General features: G+C 38.8%; 1 protein-coding gene across 8 annotated transcripts in view; it reads right to left on the minus strand.

The window, feature by feature from the left end:
* The window catches only part of RAPGEF2 (Rap guanine nucleotide exchange factor 2), a 291,653-nt gene that overhangs the window by 157,458 nt on the left and 110,274 nt on the right, over positions 1-23,921 (minus strand). For all 8 annotated transcript variants that reach the window (XM_067551808.1, XM_067551805.1, XM_067551809.1 and 5 more), the window contains exon 3: positions 20,100-20,156. In XM_067551808.1, the coding sequence (XP_067407909.1) occupies positions 20,100-20,156 (57 nt within the window). The remainder of the gene's footprint in view (positions 1-20,099; positions 20,157-23,921) is intronic.

Consider the following 23,921-nt stretch of genomic DNA (forward strand, 5'->3'; position numbering starts at 1 on the left):
ATGAAGATTGCGCCAGAAAGCGGCGCCCATCAGGGTCACCTACAGGAGGCCGCTCCCCAGAGGAAAATCGGCACCGCTCCCTGGCACCGAGGAGTTCGCCCGCACCAATGCAGAGCAGAACCCAGTCGCCGGAGGCTGACTCGGCACTGAGAGGGAAGCAGCGCCGGAAGTCATTGGTGCCCAGGCGACACTCTGCTCCAGCTCACAGTCAGAGCACAGTTCCTCACATTGGCACCGGTGCTGCGTATCATCGTCATCGCGATAGATGACATCTGGAAGCCGTTCTCCTGAGCACCAGAGCACCCACAGATAGGGTCACTGCTCCTGCGCCACTCGGCACCGTGCAGCTGGAACCTCCACCATGGTAGTCTGACAATGAATCAGGGTCCTCTCAAGGAGGATGACCACCGGGCAAGCTGCTGCCACCAACAAAAGATGCCGGAGCACCCTTCAGCTCAGGCAGTCCCAGGATGGCCTCCACAATGGCCGTATTGGGGATCCTGGGGGTCCAGGTCTGCAGTCGTTTAGGTCATCTGAGGTACAGTCCGCACCAGCAGCTGCAGACAAGGGCCATCATTCGGTTTCTGATGACAAGTTGGAAGGCGAAGAAGAGACCTCTGTTGGGGCCCCTCGTCAGCAGCCCACAGGAATGCCACCACCCGTGCCCCTCCAGTTCTCCTCCTCTTCCCCAGATGAAGCCGTTAACCAGGGATACTCGGCACCCCTGGATGATTTCAGGGTGCATCAGGAACTCTTCAAAAGGGTAGCTTCCAACTTGGGGTTGGAGGTGGAGAAGCTGAAGAAGGCGTCAAACAATCTTTTTAATGTCCTGGCAGTGGCCACCCCAGCCCAGGTTGCCCTCTCTGTGCATGAAAATAGTGATGGCTTGGAGGCAGATCCCTTCATCAGTGGCCCCAACCTCTAAGGGGGCCAAGAAAAAATACTATGTCCCAGCAAAAGGGTTCGAGTACCTCTTCACCCATCCACCCCATGCCTGGTACCCTAGTGGTAGATGCGACCAACCAACAGGACAGGCAGGGACAGACTGGCTCCACGCCAAAAAACAAGGATAAGAAACTGGACCTGTTTGGGAGAAAGATTTATTTAACAGCAAGCATGCAATTTCGAATTGCCAATCAGCAGGCTCTCCTGGGCAGGTACAATTTCAATCTCTGGGGCTGGCTAAAGCGCTTTGCGGACACTTGGTCCCAGGAAACTACATGCTACAATAATGTCTCCTGGAAGACAAATTCCAAATGGGGGCAAAATAAAGCAACATCACAAGACATAAGAACAGGATGCAAGATGTGTCTCAATGGCAACATGTCATGCTTACTCTTCATTGTGTACCAGGAACAAACTGGTGCTTTCTTCAGCAGGCAAGTTGTCAAAGATCTCTGTTCTCTTTACTGATACTACAGGCGCTGAGAAAGGGTGGCAACAGAAATCTAAACAACACCGGAAACAAATTAGGAAAAAAATAGTTTTCATCTGACTGAAAAGCTGAGTTAGAGACAGATTGAAGAGGAATGTAGAAACATGAGAATGAAATGAGGGAAAAGTTCAGAGAACAGTTGGCATGGTGCAGTACAGGAAGTTTGCAGGTACACAAATTGATCTGTGATGGCAGACAGAAAAACGGAAATAGGACTTAATCTTAAAATACTAATTCCAAGAACTTCTCTTGGACATGGAAACAGTGAAAGGAAGAGCTCATGTTGCACGTTGAAATGACAGTTTCTGAAAAGGAAAAGCTGAAAGTCAAACTTTAATTACAATCCCCTATGGCCTCTACCAATGACTTTGTTCCATTCACATCTAACGCTAGCAGATGCGCCATCGTCAATTTGTTCCAACCAGGTTAGCCATGGGTGATCACGTAACCTCTTCCAGTTTAGGGATGGCCGAACACCAGAGCGTATGTTCAGGGCACACTTAATGGCTTTGTGGACTGGGACGGAGCTGTCCATGTGTCCAAATAATGAGGACCGACAACAGCAGATGATGTGTTTGATGCTGGGGAGTTGAGTTCCGGAGACAACTTCACTGTTTCTGAAAAGGAAAAAAAAAAAAAAAAAGAAAGAAAAAAATCGAACCAATTTATGCATAATAGTTGCCTTTGACAGCACATGTAGAATGTCTCCAGATGCAGGATATCATCTTTAAGTAGAGACCAGGTTTCGCAGCCATACAGAAGAATGAGCATGATACATGACTGGTAAAGCCAGACTTCAGTGCCATCAGACAGTTTTTGCTGGTGCCAAGCCTTCTGCAAGCATTGCATTGGAGAGGCCATAGATCCTATACGCCATATGTTGGGCTTGCACTGTCCACTAGAAGATGGCTTGCAGCCCAAGTAAATAAACTTGACTGCGTCAACTGTGTTTCCATTTGCTATTATGCCAGATGCACTTTTACCAGTATCCAGATTTTGGACCTTGGTCTTTGCCCAGGGTATTTGTAGGCCAAGTGCCTCAGACTCGTATTGGAAGCTTGCAAGTGATGACTAAAGGTTCGAGGTGAGTTCGTCCAATAGGGCAACGTCATCAGCATAGTCCAAGTCCGAAAGCGTCCTGCACCTAACTGGAGGCCTTTGTGTTGCACAACTCATAGTAAGATCCAGTTGATTGCTCGTCAGAACAGTGCTGGTCCAAGTATGGATCCTTAAGTAAGATCTTAGATAACTCTGCAGTGAAGACATACCCACACTTTCAGCTCAATCCTGGCAAAAAATTAAGTTTAATTAAAATAAGCTTTAACCCTATGATCAAAGTATTGTCAAACAGAGGCTTTTTTGGCAAAGAACATCCATCCCTTCCAAAGCAGTAGTGCGTTAGTGTAGAACCACCTGAAAGGCAAACTGATTATGGAATGACTACTGCTTAATATATCTAAAGAGGTAGAGCTTAGGGGCTATAAACAAGAGAAACTAGTCTGTTTTTCCTGTCCACATTGGAAAAAAAAATTTAAATCAGTAGTGAGAGGCAAATTACATCAATAAAATATTTCTGATTTAACAGTCTGAAGGATACAGAAAAATAGATAAGGAAATTGGGGGGGAGGGTGTTAAGTGATTTTAAACTGAATGTTATATATTGATAATTCCATTATACCATTTAAAGGGCTATTTGATAACTAGAGATTAAAACATCAACAAATACTGTTGACCTGTGACCATAACTTGATTTTAGAGAAAGTTGGTATGCAAGATTAAACTACATAGCATATGCTAAGACATGCTAAAAATGCTTTAGAAAATGATAAAGCAATTAAAGATGTAATGATGCAAGAAGAGGAAATAAAGCTAACAAAAGTTTAAATAGGCTTTGCAGTAAATATGGGGCCTCGTCAGTTAGCAGAAGGCCTAATCAGCTAGCACAAGGCCCATATAGTTAGCCCGAAGTGCCTGCTCTGGAGCTATAAGATTTAGCAATATGTATTTGGTGATAAAGTAAGCCACAAAAGGGTAGCTGCAGCTTGAAACAACAGATTTATAGGGCTGCGGTTCTCAAAGTGGGGGGGCCGAGATGGCTCATGGGGGGCACCATGGGCAGAGTTTGGGGGGCATGGGAATGGCTGCTGCGGGTGGCGGGCCCAGCACCGCAGGCGGAGCGGAGGACAGAGTCGGTCCAGCTCTCAGCTGCTTCCCCCTGCTGCTGTCCCCGGGCACGTACTGGGGTAGGGCAACCTGCCTCCAGCTCTGCTCCCCTCCTAAGGGTTCCCGCATCCCCAATACCTGCCCAGGGCTGCCTGTGTGAGGCGTCAGGGTCCCTTCCGCCACCTGGCCCCACTCTCAGCCTGGCAGAGTAGGAGACAAAGCTGGTCCAGCTCCACGCTCTAAACTTTGCACAGCTGCTTCCCTCTTCAGTCCCCCCGCTGCTGCCGGGCACACTCCCTGCTGCTGCCCCCCATGCTCTCCATGCTGCTGCCTGCTGCCGTTCTGCAGGCTCCCAGATGTTGTTGCGTCATTCAAGTCCAGATCCCTAGTACGTGATGTCGCTTCCATGTGTAAGCATCACCATCCTCACATATTTATGTTAAGTTTGCTACTGTGATTTTGATAAAATAGATCGTTGGCTCATTCAAGCAAAAGAGAACAAAAAAATGCCTGAAGATACAAACAGGGATGGCTGTGAAAGTGCTTCAACTTCTGATAAAGTCCCAGTAGGTGATAGTAAAATGCAGTCCACTACAGTGAAGCGGAAAAATACGGCCTTGATGCAGAAAGTTAAATTGAGAAAATATCAAGACAAATATATTTAGTATGGCTTCACCTACTTGCTTACTGAAGGTGAGCAGTACCCACAATGTGTCTTATGTTCACATTGGCGCAAGACAGCGCAAGACAGCATGAAACCCGTAAAGCTAAGGAGGCATTTGCACTCTAAACATGCTACACATGCTGACAAGCCAGTTGAGTTTTTTCAGCAAAAAGAACAAGAACTGAAAGGTCAACGGGATGTAATGAGCAGACAAAACAACAATACCTACAAAAGCACTTTGAGCATCCTGCACAGTTTCATACCTAATAGCTAAATCTAAAAAGTCACACGCAATCACAGAAATGCTAGTTCTTCCTGCTGCAATAGCAATGTGTTGTATTATGCATGGAGATAAAATTGCAACTCCGCTTGAAGCTGTTCCTTTGTCCAATGACACTGTTGCAAGATGCATTGAAGATATTTCTGTAGATTTAACGGTTGAGCTTATCAAACGTATTAAACAGAGCCCCAAATTCATCTTATAAATTGACGAATCTACAGACTTATCTGATTCAGCCTAACTACTCGTGTTTGTAAGATATTGCTATGAGGGGAAACTACCCAAGGATTTATTATTTTGCATCTCACTGCCAGGAAAGACAACAGGACAAGAAATATTTTGCAATATTGACAACATAATACACAAAGAAGGCTTGAAATGAGAATGTGTCAGTGTATGCACAGACGGAGCTGGTGCTACCATGGGGAAAATGACTGGATTAAAAGCAAAAGTTCTGGAAGTGGCACCACATGTTCTTTTCATGCATTATGTCATACACAGGGAAGCTCTGGCTTTTAAGAAACTTAAACCAGAACTTAATTGTGTTCTGCAAACGGCAGTAAAACTTGTAAACTTTGTGAAGTTTCGATCCAAAAACTCAAGATTGTTTGCAACGTTATGCAAGGAAATGGGTTCCGAACATGAATCGCTGCTCTTACATACAGAAGTGCAGTGGCTGTCACGAGGGAAACTCCTAATGTGTTTATTTGAGCTGGGAGATGAGCTGCATTTGTTTCTTCTTGGCACTGGGTCATTATACGCAGAACACTTCACTGATTATATGTGGCTATCAAACTTAGCATAGTTGGCAGATATTTTTGAAAAACTAAATGTGCTGAATGTCTCACTTCAGGGTCCCAACACCCTGTCATTAAGTGCAGATAAGTTAAGCCAAAGATCAATGGCTTTTTAAAGAAACTTGACAGTTGGAGAGAACAGCTGGAAAGTGGCAACGCTGATACGTTTCCATTGTGGGACAAATATATATTTTTTTTTAAACAGGAAAATGAACTTGAATTTGAACTTGTGAAAACAATCGGCAGTCATCTCACAAACCTCAGCACCCACTTTAAAAAATACTTTAAAGATTTAACTCTTGATAAGTATGATTGGATTCATCAACCCTTTGCAACTACCACAACCAGCAATCTGTCACCTGAGGCTGATGAAGCCCTTCTGGACTTGTCAAGTGACCGATCACTGAAGACAGTATTTGCTTCGACCTCACTAAGTGAGTTCTGGCTGTCAATCGCTGCAGAGCATCCTGCATCATCAGAAGCTGCAATGAACGTTTTAATACCTTTTGAGTCAACCTACTTGTGCAAAACAGTGTTTTCTGCTCTGGTTTACATTAAGAACAAATCCAGATTTACTCTTCAAGTAGAAGGGGATCTTCGGATTGCTATCTCAGGGATACAGCCAAGAATGGAGATTCGCTACTGCAAACAAGCATACCCCTCGCATTAATCAGATAAGCAGTATGGTACTTAATTATTTTGTTAGCATGCTTATTGTTTTCAATTGTGTGTGAGATGTCAGCCGTTATTGATATATATGTAGGCCCCGTTTTTCCTGAAAGTGGGGGGAGGGGAGGGTCAAGAGAAGGGAAGGCACAATTGTTACACAAAAGTCCACGGGGGGACTCCATTTTAAAAGTTTGAGAACTACTTTTCTATGGAACCAGGAAGTGAAATAGTATTTATGTATCAAAACCACTGGGAAATGTAACAGTTGGAACCCTTAATTATGGCCTCCCAGAATGACAAACATGGGCAGAGTAAAACAAAGATGGTCCCAGATGTGTGGGGAATATAAGGAAAAAGAACATAAAAAATTGGTCAGAGACCAACCCTTAGGGACACCACGTACGACCATATTGGTGGAAGTACTAACAAGACCTCTTATGGGGATTTCCACTTCGTTTTTCTTCTATCTTTGCTGTTAACAGTATGCACAAGGTTGTATGTATGTCAACACTGGGGAAGTGCTTTTCATCTTTTGCCAGTTTAAGGCTGCAAGCATGCATGATCCAGGGGGTATTTTGTTACATGCATCTAGTTTTGTATAACTATGCCTGAATTTATTTTAATTTTAAGGGAAGTCTTCATGTCTCTATTTCTGTGACCAGCAATTTCACTTTCTATAATAAATGTTATGTAGCCAATGAGTAAAGGACCTGTTATTGACTTGTGCAATCTGCACCTTAAACTTGTCTAAAGCTAGAATTCATTGGACTTGATGCTACTTCATAGCTAAATTTTTGGTACTGCTCAAGATTACCTTTTTTGTGCTGGTTTGTGGCATACTTAAGAATATTGCATTACCAAGCGAAGCCATAAAGGGATTGATGCATAAGTAGGTTAAAGTTTCAGGCACAATCACTCTGATACTTGGCATATTTAAAAAAAGTCACATATAAACATTTGGGACATCTGATTTTCCTCTATGCTTCCTCTCCTCCCCCACCAGTTTCTCTTGTACCCATTGCTCCCTTCCTTCCTTGCCTCTCTGAGGTTTAATATCAGCAGAACTTAAACTGATTTTTTTTTCTTTAGTTACAATTGCTGATTTTGGGTGGGGGGAGGGTGTCAAATGTTATGGCAGAAGTGAGTGGTGTGTAGCAGTCCTAGATAAGGAAGCTGCTGGTCAGAGTTGTGGAGGGATGTTCTTGGCTGTTGGGTGGGATAAGATTGCCAGTGGGGTGTCTCCCCCCTCACTCCATACCCCAACCAACACAGCACTGTGCTCCTGGTAGCCGTGGTTCAAGAGGCTATAGAGCCAGCTTCACAGCTTTTTGAAATGGTGCTTCCTTTGGCGCATAGACCGATGTAGGTGAGAAGCTGCACTTGAACTGTGTTGGAGAATTGATGGGGTCTGGACAGCCAGCAGCAGAAGGGAGGAAAGGCAGGGAAAGGAGCAGAGCATCTCCATCCCTCCTTTACTCTTGCTCCCTGCTGGGTCTTAACATGAATCATTTCTCAACCTGTGGGGTACAAACAAGTGGGCAGCCTTCTCATTAACCACTTGTGGAGTCACATTCCAGTTTGAGAAGTACTGCTCTCAGTCTAGCTCATGTATGCTCAAGGAACACTGCAATCACACACACACACCCTCTCCCCACCCCACTCCACACTTTAGTATGCCTTAGGAAATCCACACCCACAAATTCTGGGCTTCCTAGAATAAAAAAAACCCTGTCACACATGCCTTGGGAATTCTGCATGGTGCAACATTCTTCTGGACTTCTTATGGCATGCATGGCAGTAACGCATCATTCAACAACCTCACTGCTGGCTACAGCAGATTTAACAATTCCATAATTGCATCCCACAATCTATGAAAATATCCAAAGCCATCAGTTCTCAAAGACAAACCGTTTAAAACAGATCTGGAGTATTTAGACCAAGCCATTTTTGAGTTATAACCAGACAACAGACTAGAAAAAGAAAAGAATTTTGCCTATCATCTCTCCAAAACACATTTTCTAGTCTCCAGAAGGGGGAAAAAAAAATCTAACCTGACAAAATCTCATTTGTGAAATTTCTGGTAGATTGGTTTCATTTTAAGGAGTACATAGGAAAAGAGCATCAAAACCAGTCTTATAACAGGAAACCAGCTTCAACCTTAGCAATAGCATGTGGAGAACATGCATCTCTCCCTTAAAAGCTGTTGCTACACTATTATAAACTACACAACAACTATATGCAATATTATTACAGGGAATGTTTTCCAGGCATTTAGGGAACAATACAATTTTGGAAATACACAGATTGATTGTGGTTAGATATTTCAAACATTAAGATTGATGCAGACACTAATATTACAGTATTTCTTCAATGGAAATGAGATTTTATTTCAAATTAAGCTACTATGGAATTTCCACTCTATTGTATCACAACACTGCAGACACCAGGGGACTTGCTCAAAAATTTAGATTCACCTTACTACAAGTATGCAAGGTCTTGATTTAAAGGAATTATGGACTTGTAAAACAACTCCAGAGTCAGGGTTCTAACCAACTCTTCATTAGATGCAAGACTATGGCTCCCTCTCCAACTTTCTCAAATAAGTCCTTTTTATTTAAATATGTGATCTGTGATGAGAGCGTTGTTTTTTGATTTATTTGTTTGTAGGGTTTTTTGCACCAAAACTTGAGATAAAGCAGATAAGTCATTTCTGAAACATGGAACTTTGAGAAATGACTTTGTGAAGTTGTCATGCAAATAACTGTTGGGAAACGAACTTTATTTTTATTCTACAGATCCTGATGATCTCAAAAGCACACTACTGCTGCTGCTAAGGTCAGAAGCTTTTTTCAGGACTTATTTACAATACATTTTTAATATATGAATGCTCTGCCAGTTATCAGAGATATTCATAAAGTTCAAAGGTCTGGTAGCGTTTATAAAGCATGTACTGGCTGAGCTCATAAGCTCCATCGATCACATTACTGTGATTCAAGGGGGTTGCCAACTCTCCCATTGAGCCTGTAGTACTCAGACAGCCAAGCTGATCAAACTGAAAGAGGTTAAAAATTGTGCTCTAAGGGTACCTGTATTATGCTGTCCTCTGTTTAATTGAAAAATACATATTTTCTTTATGAATCTCTGGGGTAGATACGGTAACCTGAAACTACTTTAAACATTTTTCAATTGATTAGATTCAAGATCGATTTCTACTTAGCAGAGTATGTCATAATTCCAGGTTTCTGAAAGAGAACCCATACAACAATATTTTAACTTTTATTATAAACCCAATCAATACATACAGCACTTGTGCACATTTTCCTTGGGCATGAGGACATTAAGGCCAGGGTCTGTCGATAACTACTCACATAAAATAGTTTTAGCACATCTGTAAAATGATTTGGATGTGTTATTTGGATATGCACTGCTTCATTAGAAATACTCATCTCATCTGGGTGATAGCCAGGCCACTAAATGCTGTAGTTTCTGAACCTGAATGATTCAAAATTATAACCAAGCCTTAACCTTCAAGGTTCTGGACCATGCAAACTGCTGAATACTCTTAATCCCAGGGAAGTCACTTGAATTAAGGTACTCCATGTCTTGCAGGACTCAATAAAAACAAATAATTAGTGTCATTTCTAGCAAGACTTCCCTGAACATGGCCTAAAATTTATTTTTCTTTGTTAAAGAGTGTTATGGATTTAAATGGCCCACTTAAAAATTTGGTTCTCCAGTCCTGCCACAAAGGGCATCAGTATCAATACAATCTTTGCAGCAATGGATTAAGGGCTAGGTCAGTATTATGGCAGAACTGGAGTTAAGATAGTTTTGCCAACACTTAAGCACATGCTTAACTTTATGCACAAATTCTCCCATTGATTGGAATAATGTTTGTGTAAAGTTAAGCACATTCATAAATGCTTTCCCAGATCAGGCCTTAGTCTAATGGAAATTAAATCAGAGGGTTTTCATGTATTCCCACCGTAGATTGTAAATTTGAGTATCTCAATCCTGAAAGGTGGGTCTTAAAGAGATTTACTTTCCCTTCCCTTTACCCTTCCAGATTGGCCAGTTTCATAAACCAGACTCCCTAAGAACCACCAACCAAACAGCGTACTTATAACTTTCAAAAGATACTGAGAGAATCAGGCCAAACTTTAGGAAATGAAAGACCAACTCTTAACCAACTTCTGATTTGCAAAGATTACAAGAGCAGCAATAGACTAGAGAAAATATCTTCCTTGAATCTGGCAAGGAACGTAAAACTCTCAGGAAATCACTAAAGTTCCAACGATCTAAAGGTCTGCACACACACCAAAATTGTACCTCTTAACCATACAATTATAGTTAAAACAGTATAACTCATGTGAGATTTCAGTTAGTCATTTGGAGGTTTATTAGTTTAACTACCCCCTCCACTTCCACCTCCAAATATTTATACCAATCAATAAACTGTACATAAACCAGGTCTCAGAACACCTGAGCACAGGTTCAAGGCAACAGTTCAAGTTGCCCCTCAGTTAAACGGACTGGTTATATACCCAGACTCCTCTTTGTTGAGAGATGTTTGGAAAATGAGTAAAGACTACTTGTGTTCCAACTTCTACTTTGAATAAGCGGAAATGGTGGGAGATGATTAGTCCAAGCCATTGGAGAGAAGCTAACATATTAGAAATGAGACACACCTTTCTAGTGTCAAGTACCAGACACTACATAAAGGAAATAAAGGAGAGCTTTGTCTATAAACCCATACGCCTAGATGTTAGTTTCTTCAGATTCTCTTCATGTGCTTGACCTTTCCTCACACATACCACAGTTCTGAAGACAACAGCTTTTGCCTTTTCCATCTCACTATAGTCAACACCTGCGGGTAGAGAGCTGCTTCTGGATCTTCCTTTGTTTATGTAAGCAACTACTACTATGATATTAGACGTTTGCCTTGAAGTGACTGGTGAAGTTGCATTGAAAAAAAAAATCCACATTTTAAAAGATTTTCCCAGGTAGCCAGCTATCATCTTACCGGAGTTGTTTGATCACTGGCATATTATCAGTAAGGATACGATTTGATCACAGAGTCACAGATTCTGTGCCTTTCGGGGACTTCTGTAACTTCAGGCAGGGTTGGAGCAGCTGTCAGCTCTGCTGCCAAACAGCTGACTGGAGGTGGCCTTGGAGCTGCTGCCGCCAACTGAGTGGGAATTTTTAGTAAAAGTCTGGGACAGGTCATGGCTTCTGTGCATTTTTGTTTTTTGCCCATGATTGGTCCTTGACTTTTACTATAAATACCCATGACAGAATCTTAACCTCAATTAGCAGCTATCAGAAGGTGAGTTGCTCACATTTTCAACTAGCTTATAAATAATTGGCCATTGGATATCTGCCATATCACCACACTTGCGCTCCGGAGGCTGTATGTAAGCAATGTTTAAAGAATAAGGTTTATCCCAAACAAAGCAATACGACAGAATTTGCACTGAATTTGCAACTGATGGTCCATGTGCCAGCTACAACCTTTCTTCTACCCCTGGCCCCAGCAAATATCTGAACATTTTAACATGATCTATATTAACCAAATAATTATATTGTTGTTGTTGTATATTTCTCTTTATCTCTCAACTGCATACCAAATTTAACAAAATATAAAAATCACAAACATCAGATGGCCTGCTCTTAAGTAAAATGGGCCACACACACACACACACACACAAGCATTCCTAGCTATCACTCAACTAACATTTTAAAATGTCATTGTTGTTTAAACTGACGTCCACAGCTAACACTCTCTGATGAAGTGAGAAAGTTGGCAAAAGTTGGCTCTTGGTATCTAAAAATTAACACAAGACACATAAAACACTACGCCACGACTTCAGGAAATAATTTCTTTGTAGACTTCTGCACACATAACCGAATGCATCTTTCTCTGAAAGATCGATAGTATATTTCTATTTTTTTTTTTTCCTAATAACGAAAAGTACCACCAGTTACTGTAAGAACAGAATAAAACAGATTTTGTAATATAAAAAGCAAGCCTCTACAGAGACAGGAGCTTGCAGTTTTATAAACTAAAACTGTAAAAAACCACTTACATAACTCCGTATTTAACAATTAGTGAATGACCTTTGTTCACATCAGTCTATAGACAATAAGCAGCCAAGTTTTCCTAGATAAATAACCTAACACTACATAAGCTTGATATTGCTACATCATTGCTGAAAATAGTACTTGATTATAGATGGAAATTCAGGAAGAAAAAGCAGTAGATTCATTTCTTAACAAAATTCCATTCTAATTTACTGACAAAACTATGATGGAAGGGTATGTGATTACATAATCCTACATACAGATTGTTTTATGGACACAGTCTTACTATCTAGTTTTTAAGTCCTGTGCTCTGGCATTATTTCTCTAAAACAATCTGTTAGTCCCAGCATTGCTGCAACAATAAAAATAGGACTGTTTTTAGTCTAACATTTGTTGTAAAGAAAGAGCGTGCAACCTATAATTCTTGTAAAAACCTTAATTTCAACTTGACAAACGGCTCATAAAGCATATCAGAAACAAGTAGAAATTAGGAACTGATTGTACTAGCAACGAATTGTCTATAACAGTGTTTCTCCAACTGGGGGTCCCAAGACTATTGTAGGCAAGTTGAGAGATTAGTGGCTGCTGGCTGGGCGCCCAGCTCTGCAGGCAGCACCGCCAGTAGCAGCAGTGCAGAAGAAAGGATAGTCTGGTATTGGGGCGGGAGGGGTTATCACTTTTTGTAAGGGGGGGGGGGGGGGTCCATCAAAGACTAAAATATTTTCAAAGGGGGTCCCAGCAAAAAAAAGTTTGAGAACCGCTGGGCTATACTATTAAGTCTTTATTCAATATCTTTATCTATGCAGAATCAACTATCAAGTCCTTGAATGTATTTTCCTAATGGCAGATGTTGGCTAAGAAGCTCACCATGGCAAATGCCCTCACAATAAAATATATAAACAAGAAATCCTAATTTACTGCAGTGCAGACCTGGCAGGACCCCAGTACAACTTTGCCAACTGTTTGGCTCTCAGAAGGTATAATACACCTTCAGGAGTGTGAAAGAGCAATAGACCAGCCCTTCTGCAATGACTCTGCATTATTAAATACCTTGCTGGCTGACTTTCACAGGAGCCTATGGAAGCACAAGGAGAATATATTGCCTGAAGAGGCTAACTGAAAATCTGTATGCTGATCCGTACAGAAGCTTCAAAACAGACTTAGTCCAGAGTTTATTGAGAGGGTTTTTAATCAATCATTTTCAAAATGTCTTCTGTGCCCTTGGAAATATAGAGGTTAAGAGGAAATCTCTTACTAGAGCTCTGAAATCAAGTTTGAACATTAAGGATCATAAATTCTGAAATATTTCCAAAGCCTCCATGAAGACATACCATGTTCAGAAAAAATAAGTTTAGGTTAAGAGAAGAGCAAAGTGTCAAAGAACACAAGGGGAAATAATTATACTGGGAACCTAAAATATCAAGCATAAAAATGTTGTGTTCTGAGACATCCCAGACCCTCCCACGTTATGTAAATGGTGTACAGCATAAGTCTGGAGTATTAAATGTTAATTTAAAAAGCATTAAATTTACATTTTAAATTTAAAGAGTCATATCTATTTAGAGTACTTTGTTTACAATGATGCAGCTATCAACAATACTGGCAATATGTACAATATATCTGAAACAACTTCAGCACACATATATACTTGTCCAAATATGAATTCCAGGATGTGCTTAATGTCTTGATGCCCAGCAGACAACACAAACACTAAGGGCCATATTATGCCCTGCATGCATCCACTTCCCACCCTGCAGCTATGTCAGACTATGCACACATGCAAAGACTCCTAGACATCACTTTATTAGCCTCTTTCTCTTGCATGTGCTGGCTCTGCCCTATTGACCAATCCTGAGGTACTCCGGTTGGCAAGGAGGGATCTTGGAGGTGCTACCTGGCTGTTATAACGTAGGACCCAGAGAATCGCTCAGGGGAGCACATACATTCTCCCTGAGTCCTCTAAACCCTATGCCTCACCTCTCATTGCAAAAGACTCAAGGTTATTACACAGATCAACAGCTACAATGAGCAGCTGTTTTATTTGTTTTTTTGTTTTGTTTTGTTTTTTGGGGGGGGGAGGGGGAGATAGAAAGAGCTACTTTGAGCTCAGCTACTTTTCAAAATGTTTTAATACACAAGTTCCAAAATATATTCAACTATATTATTTTTGATTGTATGAAAAATCTTAATTTCAACTGGATTTTGCTTATGAGACTTGGAGAGAACAGCCATCAGGGAGCAAGATCTGTGAATAGAACTTTTAGCATGCTTCCTTTCCCCAAATACTATCCTTCTCAAGGGGTTGCTGGGGTTTGCACTCAGATGAAACATTCAACCGTCACTTCTCTTACTGTTTGTCACCCGCAACATTTTGGGGCTGTCAGCTAATAGCAGCACTCCATGGCCTTTTTAAGTTACTTTATAACTTCCTCCCTGCCATCCCTCTCTCCAGCTAAAGTAGGTTCTACACATATGCAGGGCATCCACAATTTCATTTCAGCAGCCCCAGAGACAGCATACAGAAGGAAAAAGAAAGATTTTGGCAGCTGCAAAGACATAATGCAGCTCCTTGCCACATAATGCAAAAGGGCTAGGGACTTGGCCCTACATAAAAAACCCAAATCTTTCGAGGTCCTGGAAAGATCCAGTAGCAGGTTCCATTGAGTTGCAGCACCCCCAGACGATGTCATTCTGGGATATCACAGCTACAAAATGAGAACATTTGGATCTAATCTTAGAACACAGAGCCACCCAAGAGGAACACAGGTAAAAATTCCCCCCCCCCAATATATGATATTGTCTTCAACTTAATAAAAACAAACTACGTTCACCACAGAAATGTCATATACCAACTGCTACCAAACACACCGTGGCACTAGCAATTTCATAGTTTTTTCTTACTCCAAATGACAAACTACTTAAAAAAAAAAAAAAAAAAAAAAAGTGGGACGGGAAGAAATGGAAGATGGGAGGTATAGCTATGCAGTGAAACATTTCATTAAGAGATACAGTGTACCTTAATCAGAAATTCAACCAACAAATTGTCTTTTTTCTTTTGAGTACCTGAAACTGTGTATCTTCAGTTTAGCAAAATAACTGATTCAACTCCCCTGATCATTTAGAAGTCTTCTCAAGTTATCTTTTGTGTATTAATACATGTATTTCTTTTTTTTTAATCAAATTATGTCCATGACTGAAGATAGATTAAAGGTTTTTCACATGAACATTGCACGTGGCTGCAGAACTAATCTAGTATTGTATTATTGAAAAAGTAGGAAAAAATCCAAATTATATTAAAATTAGGGAATTTTAGTAAGTGTTGATGGAAGAAAATTAATCTTATTTAAAATTGTTCAAAATGTTTTAAAAGGTGGAGAACACTCATAGGCATTTCAGTTTTAGGAGGCAAACCTACTGATGCCACTAATAGATAACTAACATTCAAGGCTTCTGTGTTCTCTCTCATTGGCAAGAATTTAAGAAGTATTTATCAAATATATCAGTCTTGGAAATGTTGTGTTTGGTACAGTCTCAAAAAGGAAGTTGGGGAGGGAAGGAGGAACAAACATTAATCATGTAGTAGCTAGGAGATCCTCTTATCAAAGGTAAAGTTTCACAGAGCAACCTGCTTTTTTATCAATCATAAAAAGTTAATGGAAAAAATTCATCTCTGGTTTAACTCCACTGAAGTCAAACAATAGAGATGAATTTGGCCCAAAGAACTCAAGTCACCTCCCCAGCATATTTCAGCCATATGTGAACATTGTTGATTTTAATCTCTTCAGATGACAACCTGACATCAAAATTCAAAAACTGTCTGCCAACCAGTAATTCAGTGATTTTCAACCAGCGGATGCATACCCCTGGCAGTATGCAGAGTTCCTTCCAGGGGGTAAATCAACTCACCTAGATATTTGTCTAGTTTTACAACAGGCTACATTAAAAGCACTAGTGAAGTCAGTACACACTAAAATTTCACACAGGCAATGACTTGTTTATACTGCTCTATATACTGAAATGTAAGTATAATATTTATATTCCAATTGATTTATTTTATAATTATATAGTAAAAATGAGAAAGTAAGCAATTTTTCAGTAAGTGTGCTGACACTTTTGTATTTTTATGTCTGATTTTGTAAGCGAGTAATTTTTAAGTAAGGTGAAACTTGGGGAACGCAAGATAAATCAGACTCCTGAAAGGCGTGCAGGTAGTCTGGAAAAGTTGAGAGCCACTGCCATATCATATTCAAAGAAAGGAGATAAGAGAAATCTCAAGCAGCATTTAAGCTATTTAAATTATTTCATACACATACACACAGTGGTTTCATATAATTTCCTTATAAAAATAAAAACTACTTCCTAGTAATATTGACACACTGATCTAGATACCAAAAAAGAAAATTCATATTAATTCCTCCACATAGTCTTTAACATTGTGCCTTATATGAAGAATATCATATAATCAATCTCGCATCCTGTCTGATTTGGAACAATCCAGCTATGACAGTTTTCTTTCTTTTGTCTAAAAGAAAACTTTATTACTACAACTTTTATATTTTAAAACCCTGTTTTTTAATTCTAGTCAAAATTAAAATTGCATGAATAGATCTCAAAAATCATTTCTGGTACACTGATTGTACATGGTTCACTCCAATCCTCACAATCAAAATCATATGTACAAATGTCAAATTGCATAGCTATATACCACGTATCAACCATGGACTAGTTAACAGAAAAAAAGATTATTTAAAGTTGGTAGTTTGGGGGGGTGGGGGGGGTGGTTGTTTTTTTTTTTTAATTCAGAGGAGCTTTAAAAAAGCTTTTATAGTCAGAAATATCCCTCATTTGCCAAATATAGTAGAGCAGATTTAATCTAATTTTGTCATAAAAAAATTGTACTTTGGTTGCCAAGTTTAAGTCTGACAAATTAAAATGGCAACTTATACAACTATTAAAAATTAGGTTTATAAATAAAAATGCTGACCAAGCCTCATCTCTGGCAGTGCCAAGTGTCAATGTGATGTAGATGTGAAGAACAAGAATCTTTTTAACAAGTACTTTGACAGAATATGTAATAAGCAGGAAAAATAAATAAATAAATCTGACTTTGGGGTAGTAGTGTCTTGTCAAGCAGGTAAGAAAATTAGATGTGCGTGCATCAGAAAAAACGTCAAACCTGAACTTTTGCCTCAAAGGCTTTTAGCCATTCTATCATTAACTTCACATCGAATGAAAGTAGTAGAGATGTCGGGCAAATGAAGAATAACTGGAGCTGAACTGCCACTTTTAATAACCCAGTTTCCATGTTAAACAAGGAGATGGCCGTAGGGTTTGAGAATTTGTTGCAGGCATATACACACCCGCTGATAGTAAAGTAAATGCAGATGAGCTAAGTCAATTTTAACAACATGTTCCATTTTTTCCCCCTTTTGGCCATTAAAATTTTTTTTTAATCACTTAAAAAGGTATTATGAATACTTACAACTTATCTGTTTTAGTACAAAGATAAAAATGGATAGCATGGTGGTCAGGTTTTTTGATGAATATGGATAATTTTTGGTGTTACATTTAAGTGTGTATCTCACATCTTTAGATGAGATAATTGGTGCCCCTCCCCACACACATAGCACTCTCTGTGCCCATGAGAACCTGAGAAAAGAAGGCTTTAATCCTTCATTTAAAAAAAAACCATGATATTTATAGTGAACGTATATTACTTCTGTGGGTAGTTTGTTCCACCTGACAGCAAGTATATTGGCTTTCATCTTGACATGGAGAGAAATAAAGATTTAGCTTCCCAATATTGATACATTAAGTTGCGCCTGGGGGAGGTCACTCATACATACATGGGGAAAAAAGGAGGTCAATCAATCATTTATAGCTCAGTCATAGTTGCAGCTACTTTCATAGAGACTTTTTTAAATGAATTTTAGAGCTTGTGAAAAACTGTCACACTGACAACACTGAAATAAAACACTCTGTTTACATACTGAACAGGTAAGGAGTTCAATCTCCATGCCTACTTAAATCCTTGGCCTTTGAGACTACAAAACAAGGGCTAACAATTGTGAGGTTTTTAAATATCCAGTAGAAAACTGGATTGATGCCCGACTCATTTCATACTGGTCAAAAATAACTTTTGGTCACTACTGACCTAGAGATGAGAGTCTATAGCTTATTACCTAACCCTTGAAATACACAGATACAAGGACTAATGAATGCATCCTCTTTATAACATGTTGTAACTTTATAAGTCAATAATACACATGTCCTGTCATATGTATGCTAGGCTTAGGAAGGACACAAAAGAGAACAAGTTTTTTCTCCCAAGAGGTTTACCATACTAAAGTAAGTTTGAAGTTAACTTGTAGCTACAAGTGAACTGAAAACGCCACAATTTCAGAGCCACTCTCAAGTAGGGATATTGTGAACATACATAATCAAGGAGCATTACAAGAAATTGCATAATTGTTAATCTTACAGGATTTCCTTACAGATCCATCTTTGATCTCAAAATGTATCAAAATGCTCAACTACAATCTAGACTCCCCTATTTTTTGTGTGTCCGACTTGACAAAATTCCAACATTTTAAAAGGTTATTCCAGTACTTTATAGGTTTTCAGATTGACCTCCGCCCCACCCTTAACATAAAAAGTCCAAGTGTGCACAGATTGCTCAATACTAAAACCAAAAACATTTTGCACTTGTGTGTATAGGAAGAAATTGCCAATTAGACCTACTGAATGGAGCACAAAAAAGAAAGTGAGTAAGTAGAAAGGACAGGCAGAAAATCAAAGTGAAGATAAAATCACATGAAAGGCCTGACAAAGGGAATCAATGCAAAGGAATGGGAAAGGCACTTCAAATTAACCCAGATTTCAGGATTTTCCATTTGCATGTTACATTTTCTCAGAAATATATATACCTTGAATCCTTATTTAAGTATTATGAATACCATTCATTTTGTGAACAACAGCATTTATTTTGTTCACCAAAAAACAGACAATGTCTATGACACCTATTCTTTGTTTAAACTAATAATCAGGTAACACTCCTATTCCTGAGTTTTAGAGTCTAGATGATTATTATTAAACACAAGTACATATAAAAAAGGAATGCAGACAAACTAGAATGGAACAAAAATTGCCACCACAAGTTTCACTGGTAAAATAGGTACGTGCAATCAATCATATAAGATTATACTGGCTAGATAATATTAGAGTATGTTAGTATCTACAGATTTTTATTTACAGTATTCCTTTCTTTAGATACAACCGTTTAGTTTAGTCCAGTTTCTTTAGACATTATTTCAAACCTGCAATTGTGAAAGTTTAGCACATAAGTATACTCATCAATTCTTTGCCATGATCAATAATGAATACAAAAATGTATTTGGCCATGCAAAAACCAAAATTACAAGCTCTGGACAAGTGGATTAGTAAAATGTGCAAGGTTGAATTATTCATTACACATTTCAACTCATCTATTGATGAAGACTGCACTGCATTGTAGGTTACCTGCTTTAAATTAAAATCTGAAAACATTTAGCCCATTCTGAGGGAAAATAATGAATGGCACACTAAAGGGTGTGTGTTGTTAAAGTTGTGTGTATCTGAAGTGACATCAGTTCACATCCCTGCTAATTAGTACCCATGCTAGATTTGTTAATCTAGCACCTATGGCAGGAAAAGCTGTTCACTACTGCTTTATCTTGATTGACATAAAATCCAGATGACAGCTTAATCTGAGAAGATGACATTCCCACACCCACTAATTCTCTGCCCTTTCACTGACTACAAAGTTACAACAATGTACATCAGCTCTATCACCGGCCCCAGTTTTAACCTGCACAGTTCTATACTACTTGATGAAGAAGTTAAGGTGGCTCATTTGTGTTTACAGAAGAAAGGTTTTAATCAGCAAATTGGAATAAATACACCCTTTAGCATGTTTAGGAAAGATTTGGTTCACTGAACTGCACAGAGAAGAAGAGAAGAAACACTTACTAATACAGAACTTCGTTTGCTTCATGTCTTTCATATCTCACAGTTTCACACATCAGTCTGTAAGAGAAAATATAAGACATAAATTTCTTTCCTTTACAACCTTCATAGTTTATCATTCAAAAGAAGCCTCAATGTCTCAAAAATGTTTATTAAAATATTTAATTAATATTTTCACATTTGTTCTGAGCTCTTTATGAAAATACTGTATGTTTAAACATAAAGTTGTTTACCCACATATCTAAACTGGTGAGTTTACAGTATTGAAGTTGCCAGTTTGCCTAACACTATAAGTGGGATGTAACTTCTCCCATTAAATGCGTAGTCTCTGTAAAAAGAGGATAATGATATTGACCTCCTTTATAACATGCTTTCAGATTTGATTAAAAGTGTTGTCGAAGAGTTAGGTATTATTTTACATAAGCTAGTTCAGCATTTGAGGCACATTTTAAGAAAAAATAAAGCAATACTGATCAGATTACCAGTATCCCCTTTTTCAGGTCAAGCCAAATATACTTAAATAAAATACCTCATGTTGACACTTCTGCCATTAGCTGGAATTTTGACGCTTTAGCATTAAAATCCCTTGCTGATTTCCAATTCCAAAAGGGCAGTAAATTACAAAAAGTGAAGAGATTTTCCTGCAGGAAAATCCTTAATGCCCCTTTCACATCCAGTATGTGCCACTCTTCCTTCAGGTGCACTTATTTCTGACACAATTGTAAGGGAATTTCCTGTGTCCTGGGAACAGCAATGTTCCTTTTAGTGATTAAATCAGTGATTCTTCTTAGAACCACTTTATCTTCGTGAAATATACAGCATTGTGGCTCGGTGGATTACACCCTTCCTCTCCCAATTAGATATTCTACACTTACAGAACAGATTGCAAATAGAAAGGCTACTTGATGGACAAACATAAGGAGATTTGCTTAAGAAGCTAATGTGAATATTTTATTAAAACATTAGGAACTATATTTAAATTCCAGGCAGAAATTCTCAGTCACTTGGTGGTGTGAGCTTCTTTGATGCAATGAGCTATCTGGCTATGTGAAGGTGAGCCCTAGCTTCTGATGACATACCAAAATAAAGTTTCCCAGCACTATTATCTTCATCCAACTAAAGTAGATGAGAGAGATTTTTTTTTAAAACAATTTTAAAAAAAAACGGATTTTAATTTAAATTAGATTTTATTTTATTTTAAATTATAATAAGTTTTTCTTTTTAAAAATAAACCTTTACAATGAAATATGAATTTACCACACAATATATTAAGGCCTAAACTACCTATCTTTTAAAGAATTTAAATAAATATGTTGAATCCATGAGCCTCTATCAAAAACTGAGTTAAACTCTATTTGTCTATGTAAAGACAGAATCAGGGGAAAAACATCTAACTTTTGAGGTCAAGCTTTATAAATATGACAATAGGTCAGCTTAAGTAATTTAGGTGACTGTCTCATTTTCAAGAGACAAAGATCAGATCAAATTAATCTTCAGCCACTTTCATTTAGGCATATTTGAAATTTTTTCTAGGCTGACCTGAAATAATCAATTTAATTCACTGATTACAGTTAATCCCGCTGGTTAATTTAGATGAAAAATGTGAAACATGTTTTAATAAGATAACTTTATTTATCCAAAATATTAAGGTTGTTTTGCTTGATAAAAGTAAATAGTACACGCTGTATGTGTGTTCAGTTGAATTTCAGTTGCCATCCTAATGTAGCTTGACAAACTCATGAGCAAAAAGTGAATTATCTAGTAAATAAGCAATATATCATTCCCCGTTTTCTAATATACTAAAAATGCACAACTAATAAGAATTTGAAAATTTTAAGCTATATAATTGCTTAAATAATGTATACAATTATACTATATCCTCCTAGGTAGCAAAAAGATGTACCAAACCTCGTGTAAAGGCTCCATTTACTTGCAAGTCAATGTTTTAACAGTTATATCAACCAATAAAGATGCGCCTTTCTTTAGAAAATAAAAGTACAAATGGAAAAGTTGATTAAAATTGATGATTTAAATTGAGTGTTTCCACTTGGTGATTTAATTCATGATTTAAAAATCAATCCGCCTTGCATCACAGATAAGTGGAAAAAGTCTGACAGCATGGCTGCTGAATGAGTCGGTGGAGAAACTGGTTTAGGCCCCTGGATCACTTGGATTTTTCTGTAAAAGCTGAAAACATTTCCTCATTGCCATTGCTATGGACTCCTAAACCATAGCCTCGATAGTCACTTTGGTGCTACTAGAATTACCATACACACAATCTTACATCTTTTTAACAACCTTGGCCATTGAGGGGAAACAAGGTAGTTATTCCTGTTAATGGGTAGGGCCTGAATTTTTCTCTGCTCCTGGATGCAAGGATACTCTAATCGAATAGTCCACTTTGATGTTGAGAACCTCTCTGATTTGCATCTCCCATACCAAAAATTTTCTGTTCACTGGACGGCCATTTTTGCTTCCCTGGACAATGAAAGGATTACTGGACCTCACTGCTTATTAATACAGCCTACTGCTGAAACATTGTCCAGTGTCACAGGGATGCACATGGCTTTCCATGAGAAATCCTGCAAACTTAAAAGAAAACAGGTGCCTGCTCTTCGTTCTAGGATCTTGATTTTCCATTATTGAGCTTCTGAGTCTTAGCCCTGGTCTACACTTACCTGGAGATTCAGCAGCAGTCGACGGGAGTTACACATACTACGCAAAGTAGCTTGCGTAACTCCCGTCGACTGCTGTGCTTCCCTTCTGCGCGTTGTCTTAACTGCACTGTGCCACTTGAGGGGGTAGTTTTACTCAGTCGACTTCCTGATCGATTGAGCGGGTCTACGCTGACCACTCAATCAATCCAGAAAGATCAATCTGATGGCGGCGGCTTTGCCGCCATCAGTATAAACATACCCTTATTTGTCATAAATCAATCTATGGAGCAGAGACAGTATAGAATGGGAAAAACATCACTTCTGGAGCAAAGGTTTAAAAAACTGAAATATTAATAAAGGAACCTGGTAGCACAAGGTTGTGTGTGATGGGCAGGCTGGGATTAGGAATTATTAGGAATCTGGTCTCTCAATGACAATGCAATTTTACTATAAATACAATTTTACTGTAATTTTACATAAATTCAGCTTTGATTTTAATTTGGGCCAAGGTTGAAATCCATTCCTGCTCTAGTGAGACAAGTCCATCTTTCCTTAGTAGCACTATGGCTGAATTTTCTGTACATAAACAAGTAATACAATCCTTTTGCTGAAGGTGGCACAGTATTTCCAGTAACCAATGCATGTGTTTTGTTACATTTAATATAATTAAAGCTTTTTCATAACAGGCAGTTGATTACTTCCTTATAAAGTTGGAATGAGTTACCTAAGTTACCTGGAATGGGTTGGCTGGGGAGGTGATGGAATCTCCTCTCCACCTTTAGAGGTTTTTAAGGTGCAGCTTGACAAAGCCCTGGCTGGGATGATTTAGTTGGGGTTGGTCCCACTATAAGCAACGGGTTGGACTAGATGGCCTCTTGAGGTCCCTTCCAGCCCTCATGTTCTATGAAAGTTTCTGACCAGTACTGTGGATGTGCTAATATTTATTTGAATGTTACATGTCTTTTATATCACAACACTACTGAGTCAACTAAATTTAGAACTAAAACCAATCTCAAAAAAACCCCCAAAAAACCCTCTAAGGTAGCATTTTTCAGCCATGAACAACAGAGCTATTCTAGAAGAAAAGCTTGCTGTTTAAAAAAACACATGAAAACAATTCTCATCTAAAAATGGTTTACAAACTAACAGGCACAAAAAGAGTGTTACT

The sequence above is a fragment of the Emydura macquarii genome, unplaced genomic scaffold (assembly GCF_026122565.2).
Source record: "Emydura macquarii macquarii isolate MOO-44397 ecotype Brisbane River unplaced genomic scaffold, CSIRO-AGI_Emac_v2 contig_1363, whole genome shotgun sequence".
Lineage (NCBI taxonomy): Eukaryota > Metazoa > Chordata > Testudines > Chelidae > Emydura > Emydura macquarii.